The following is a 6,498-nucleotide window of genomic DNA, read 5'->3' on the forward strand; positions in this document are numbered from 1 at the left end:
AACTCCTGCAATTACTGATGAACAATCAAACAGCATATTTATTTTGTCTGTGACTTTTCCTACTGTGAACTTTGTTTCCTTGCGGAAACGTAACACATGTCCTATTGTGACGCCAAATAACATTTACAGAAAGAATCTGAGATGCACTATGCAACTATGCACGAATGTGAAAAGCCAAAACATTACAGTGTGGGAAGCCACAATATCATTGTTCATGGCTTATCGCCAATGCAGATATGTATATCCGTTAAAGGGGTTGAGGCAGAGTACCTTTCTTCAAGGTTTAAGTTTACAGTCAGAACTACTTGACGCCCACTAATGTTTGAGTATCGGCATTAGCTCATGGAGCATGGATATTACACGTAGAATGTTGTGTAAAACGCCTTATCGAAAACGTATTTTTGTGACATGTTAATGTGAAAGCTGAGACAGAAATTCTAATGACACTATTACCTTCCGGACAATTAATATCCTGCTCTTTTATTGTGTCATTGTTTTTTCTACGTATTTTTACTTGCCGGAAGCGGTTCGTTCGACTGTTTGTTATTTTATGTCTCAATCGGCAATAATCCAGCTATTTGATGGGGGCCAGTAAATAATCAAGTCTGGGAAGACAGTCCAGCTATCAATATTGTGAACAACAGTCCATGGCACTGTGATGTGTTTACGTGCAATAAACCACGTCACCAAGCAAGCAAATGATTCTGTGCATGGAGGTGTATAATGCCACCATTTATATGTATGCGATAATATTGATTCTTTTAACTGGCATTTCTGAAACATGTACGCCTTGTGCAACTGACAGACATAAAATGTTGACTGTTTGTATGGACTATACTTTCATTTGAGGATTTGACTTATACTTAACCCAGCGACCTCGATTAAATGCTTACATATTTGAAACTTGTTCCGGGCAATCCACCATCCGTCATCATTAGACAAATAACGAAATCAGCCCACTGCATCCGTAACCCACTGCGTGGTCAATGGTGGCGGAAGGTATTCCAACCTCTGCAGGTCCTCACGAGTACCTGCGAGCGTTTCCCCACAAATCGTCGCACCTCTCAATTTACCATGATAGCGTTATGTATTCTCGACACACGTGACTGTTAACACAGGGAATATGATATTAAAATCACTTCAAATGACACAACTTAAACTTGTGAATTTTATGTGTACGTGGATATATTCTAAAACAGAACTGGTCCCCTTAACTGACGATTATCGTAAGTGGTGATTTGATTCAGGTTCGATTAATTTAAAAGGGTACTGTGTGCGTAATATTCACGAACTTACGAATATTCAAGTGTGCAATTGTATTCTTGCGACGACAAAGCACGAAGGAAGTTTCTGGCAAGTCGAGATGGGTGAGTAGTAGTATATCTCTCGTTATGCCAAGTTCGTCCTATTAATTTCACAATTTAATAAATCAGTCGTTAGGGAAGTATTTGCAAATTTGCATTACATCCAGTGTTATACACTGAAATATAAAATGAATTGTACTGGACTTTGGAGGTGGTATACCATCTCAACGCTTCCCTTGTCGCTCTTTTTGTTTGAACAGCAACATGGATTTTGTTATCATCGCAAAATAATTTAAGACACAGGACATTTATATCCGTCCTCAATCCTGACACGTATCAGGCACTCCGGCAAAGAAGAGGTTATCCTCACGACACTCCACCATTCAGGGTTCTAAGTGTTCACAAACTTTGTGGTTTATGAAGTTCATGCGATTGAATAAAGACAGTTTCTGCTTTATATGTCTGACTTCTTTTCTGCATTTGTATTCAGTCTAAACTCTGTAAAGAAGGCCGACATGTGCTTCTTGTTCAGTTCTATTCATGAACACATGCTGATATGCAATCTCATGTGCTATTTGCGAGTTGATCCCACTTTCGAGGAGCAGACACTTTTAGTAAATATGTTGAACTGCACAGATACATTAATGTACCAAATGGAATCACAACGAAAGGTACTCAGCGTCCAGTATTACCTATACTACACCATGTCAGCGTAGTGTGCATGAAACGCACCCTAAGAGTTGTATTTAGTCTTCCACACCTTCGTTCCTGTTACTGTCTGAAACCTGAGTTAGCGGTCAGCATGGACATGGTCTCGTGGTTGTTAAGTTGCCAACGTCATAAAATGATAGTAGTAGGAAAGTAATCCGTTCAGCACAGACAATAGCATTCCTAAGAGAACAAAAGCATTCCAGAGCATAACAATAGCATTCCAGAGCATAACAATAGCATTCCAGAGCAGTAATCCTCAATCGATTGAGGATTAATCCTCCCTATGAGCACAATGCATTCCAGAACACAATAGCATTCCTGAGCACACCTCCCTATGAGCACAATAGCATTCCTGAGCACAACAATAGACATTCCAGAGTATTCATACTCAAAGCATTCAATCTATTGACGTTGTAACGAATAAACATTCCAGAGGAGAGTCAAAGCATTCAATAGAATACAATAACATTCCAGAAGACATGAATAAGCATTCCACAGGGCATTAAAGCTTCTTAAGCATTCAATCTATTGATGTCACGGGTGAACAAACATTCCACGAGTAGAATAAAGCATTCCACAGAATACATTAAACATTCCATAGCTCTCTGAAAATCATTTCAACCCTGGCGAACGAACATTCCTCAGTTAGAATAAAATATTCCACTGATGTAGAGTATTAACCAACCAAACTGCATGTGTACCACTCTACATCCAATCAGTGCTTACATGCTCTACACAATCCCACCATATACCTTTTAGTATTAGACATTTCAAATCAGTTTCATCGTCATTATCGAGTGAACAAGTTTCAGAAACACACCTCTGCTTGCAATTCATATGGCACAGAAGATGTTTCACCTTCAACATGTGGACTTTTCAACAGACCAGCTGCTCTCGAGTACGTTTCAAGAAATGAAGGATATTCTTAACACTCAGCTTCATTTGCACGAAACGATGATGCGAACAAGTGAGTTGTATAAAACCACATACACAGAGATGTTCCAGAGAATGAAGACTCTAGAACAGAAATTCCCCTCGCTATCGCCAGCTCTCATGAGCTTGATGTTGGATTATTCAAAAATCTCTGCCACCACTCAGGATAGTAATTCAAGTAACAGAAAACGTCAGTCACCCAACAAGCGTGTTGCTAAAGCTAAGAAGCCAAGGAAAGTGAAGGAACAGAAAAGTGGCCAGAAGCAGAAGTCTCAAAAGAAGAAATCCACTCCTCCTATACAACCAAAGTAAGCAAATAGTTTATCATTTGGAATAGCTTTTCATTTACGTACATGTTACTGTGTTTGCAGTTCTACATTCTCCAATCTTATTTGTCATTTTCAGGAACCTGGGAGAAGATACTGAAGCAGTGTCAACTCCATCCCTCACAACCCGACCCATAACACCTACCACAGAACCTACTATAGACGACTGGTGGTTGGATTACACTCATCTCATGGAGGACATAGAACAGCAAGAGAAACAAACCACAGACATAACAGCTGTTGATTCATCCAGTGGAATCATGGAAGATCTCTATCAGGAAGAGAAACTTACTCCTCTTCAGAAAAGTTGCAGTGTATGTCGTCACAACAATAAGTTGCGTTACATCAGTTGTAATAGTGGACAAATTCAGTGTCATGTGTGTTGTATGGATCTCATGAACTGTATGTGCTACTATGATGAAGGCGGCATGATGAAAGACATGGTATCGCAGGACTTTGAAGGTCATATCCTATCAGTGTAAATACAGAAGTGCTTTCATCATGCTCTGTAACATGGCGGTTATCATTATGCATCGTAACAAACTTTAGTGAATGTTCAAATAAAATGAATAAACCCATGCTGTTTCATGTTATATATTGCTTAGTCAGTCACAGTTTCCACAGTGCAACATGAGTTCGGAAAAGAAGAGCAGCATGTTAAAGCAAGAAAAAGCCATAGAAAAGTATTATTTCAATGCTGAAAATCCTGGAGCTTATTTTGGTCCAACAAAACTACGTGATGAATTGAAGAAAAACAGACAACATCATATCAGGTTGAGGAATGTGAAACGATTTGTGAAGAATCAAGATGCCTATAGTTTACATAGACCAGTCAAGCATAGATTTAAAAGGTTAAAAGTAAGGGTGAATTTTATGAATGAAATGTTTGATGTGGATCTGGCCGACCTCTCTCGTTATAGCAAAGAGAATGATGGTATCAGATATTTGCTGGTGGCTATTGATATCTTGAGCAGATATGCTTTTGTGCTACCTTTAGAAAACAAGAAACCTGAATCGGTGTTGAAAGCCTTCAAAGAAATACTGAAAACTAGACAACCAAAGAAGGTTCGCACAGATGCTGGATCAGAATTTCGAGCAGGCTTTGAGTCATATTTGAAAAAGAAAAACATCACTCACACCATTACACGGAATGAAAACATTAAAAGTAATTACATTAGAAGCGGCTTCAACAGAACGCTAAAATCACTGATTACTGGCGTTACATGACTCACAACAATACCAAACATTACATCGATGTTTTACCTAAACTAGTGCACAACTACAATCATACATTGCATTCCTCCCTACCGAATTTATCACCTGCACAAGTGAGTAAGGACAATGAATTGAAAGTTTGGCAGCATCTGTATGTCAAACCTTTGTTGAAACATCTCAAAAGTCTGCACCCTAGGAAGAAATTCAGATATAAAGTAGGAGATCTTGTTCAAGCATTCCATATCTGAAGAGACCTTTCAACACAGAACTTGACTTGAAGTGGACACAAGAACTGTTCAAAATAGCTCATCGTTTTAAAAGACAGGAAATTCCACTGTACAAACTCAAAGATTTTCATGATGAAATGATCAAAGGTACTTTTTGTACTGGTGAATTGCAGAAGGTCAATAAAGGAGAGGATATTGAGTGGCAGGTGGAAAAGATCTTAAAGAAGAAACGTATGAATGGAAAGACTTATGCTTTGGTTCGATGGTTAGGTTGGCCCAAATCCTTTGATTCTTATGTGGAGGAAAGTCAATTGAAAAATTTGTAATGGAGAAATATGTGTTTCTGAAGTGTACAGACTCAAAGAAAGATTACTTCAAAGGGAACACCCATTACCATTTTCGTGTGAAACTGAATCAAAGATTGATGTTTGATGGCTTCTGGATAGTCAGCTTGACAGAATTAAACTTTGGAAAGGTAGATCTCACTCATATGAATGACCCTTATGTAGATGTGTTGTGTAACTTATGTGATAGTTCATTGGTAGGACACACTCAATTACCATTGTTGAGACGTTTAGACCTGAGGGAGGGGCCTAACTTTAAATTTGCTAATGAATACAATATCCATGTGATGGTGAAAGAATCTCCAGACATTGAAATTAGTATAAAAGCAAGTGATGGAACTCCACTATCATTCTTGAAAGAAGAGACTCACCTAACACTTCACTTCAGACGTTACCCTTTTGCTGGTTAATATGGAGTCTTTACCTCTGTATGTGCCCGATTACAACAAATGGCAGAATTTTTTCAAGAAACACATGACAGGTAGTTCTCAATTGGTGAATGGAAACCCGCGACCTAAGCTCATTACATCTCATCAACCTGAGGAAGCATCAAAAGAAGTTCAAGTCAAACTGCAGGTGACTTCTGAACCTCAAAGTGTGGTGGAAAGAGCAGATGCTAAAGAGAAGAGACAGAAATCATTAAAAAGAGCTGCAGGTGAACAGGTGGTCACAACCAAGAGGATACGTCCAACAAGCAACATCCCCTCCAAGACAGCTCGTGTGCTCAAGTACACTCCAGTGAAAGAAAAGGATATCTTTAGTTAACACCATGTCGCTGCTCACCAGTAAAAATTTTCAAGAGATTGTTCCCGAGTCTTTAAATTTATTCACACTACCCCCATTTCAGACATGTATTCAACAACATTACTATGAAAATGTACGTCCAGTGAGTCAAATCAACGACGAGGCGCTTTGAATTCAGTATTTCTAACACAGGTAGTGACTACCTTGATTTGAAGAGGACAAGATTGCGTGAAACTCAAGGTCACTCACAATGATGGGAGCACCTTGCTTCCCAAAGAACATGTCGCCCCAGTCAACCTGTTTCTTCAGTCGCTTTTTAGTCAACTATCCGTTTATTTGAATGACACGCTGGTCTCTTCCACAAACAATCATTATGCTTACAAAGAGCATGATGAAAGCCTTACTGAATTTTGGAGCTGATGCAAAGACTACACAGTTAACCTCTCAGTTGTTCTACAAAGATGTAGGAGAATCGAACAGTGATATAGAATCAACAGATACAGAAACGGGAAGCAACACAGGCTTGATGAGACGAGGACAGTTCATTGCATTGAGTCAAGAGATGACTATGTCTGGAAACTTATTTGAAGATGTGTTTGAGATGGATAGATACATGATTAATGGTGTACCTATGACTATGAAATTGTACAGATCCTCTCCTACCTTCTGTCTCATGAGAGTGGTGTTGCCAACA

At 39.0% G+C, this 6,498-nt stretch overlaps 1 protein-coding gene across 1 annotated transcript; it reads left to right on the forward strand.

Moving 5' to 3' along the window:
• Positions 1 to 2,348: 2,348 nt before the first annotated feature.
• Positions 2,349 to 3,763, forward strand: LOC124278539. The gene is made up of 2 exons (XM_046714268.1): positions 2,349 to 3,256; positions 3,354 to 3,763. The coding sequence occupies exons 1-2, from the start codon at positions 2,853 to 2,855 to the stop codon at positions 3,754 to 3,756; spliced, it is 807 nt and encodes a 268-aa protein (XP_046570224.1). The 5' UTR covers positions 2,349 to 2,852; the 3' UTR covers positions 3,757 to 3,763.
• The last annotated feature ends 2,735 nt before the right edge of the window (positions 3,764 to 6,498 follow it).

The sequence above is a fragment of the Haliotis rubra genome, unplaced genomic scaffold, assembly GCF_003918875.1.
Source record: "Haliotis rubra isolate DU_JTF1 unplaced genomic scaffold, ASM391887v1 Scf2393, whole genome shotgun sequence".
In the NCBI taxonomy this organism is placed as follows: Eukaryota; Metazoa; Mollusca; class Gastropoda; order Lepetellida; family Haliotidae; genus Haliotis; species Haliotis rubra.

What these genes read in the sequence shown, in the direction of transcription:
- LOC124278539 (XM_046714268.1), top strand. Translation starts at nt 2,853, where the DNA reads ATGGCACAGAAGATGTTTCACCTTCAACATGTGGACTTTTCAACAGAC. An exon ending in ACTCCTCCTATACAACCAAA is followed by an intron (nt 3,257 to 3,353) that starts GTAAGCAAATAG and finishes TGTCATTTTCAG; the next exon opens with GAACCTGGGAGAAGATACTG.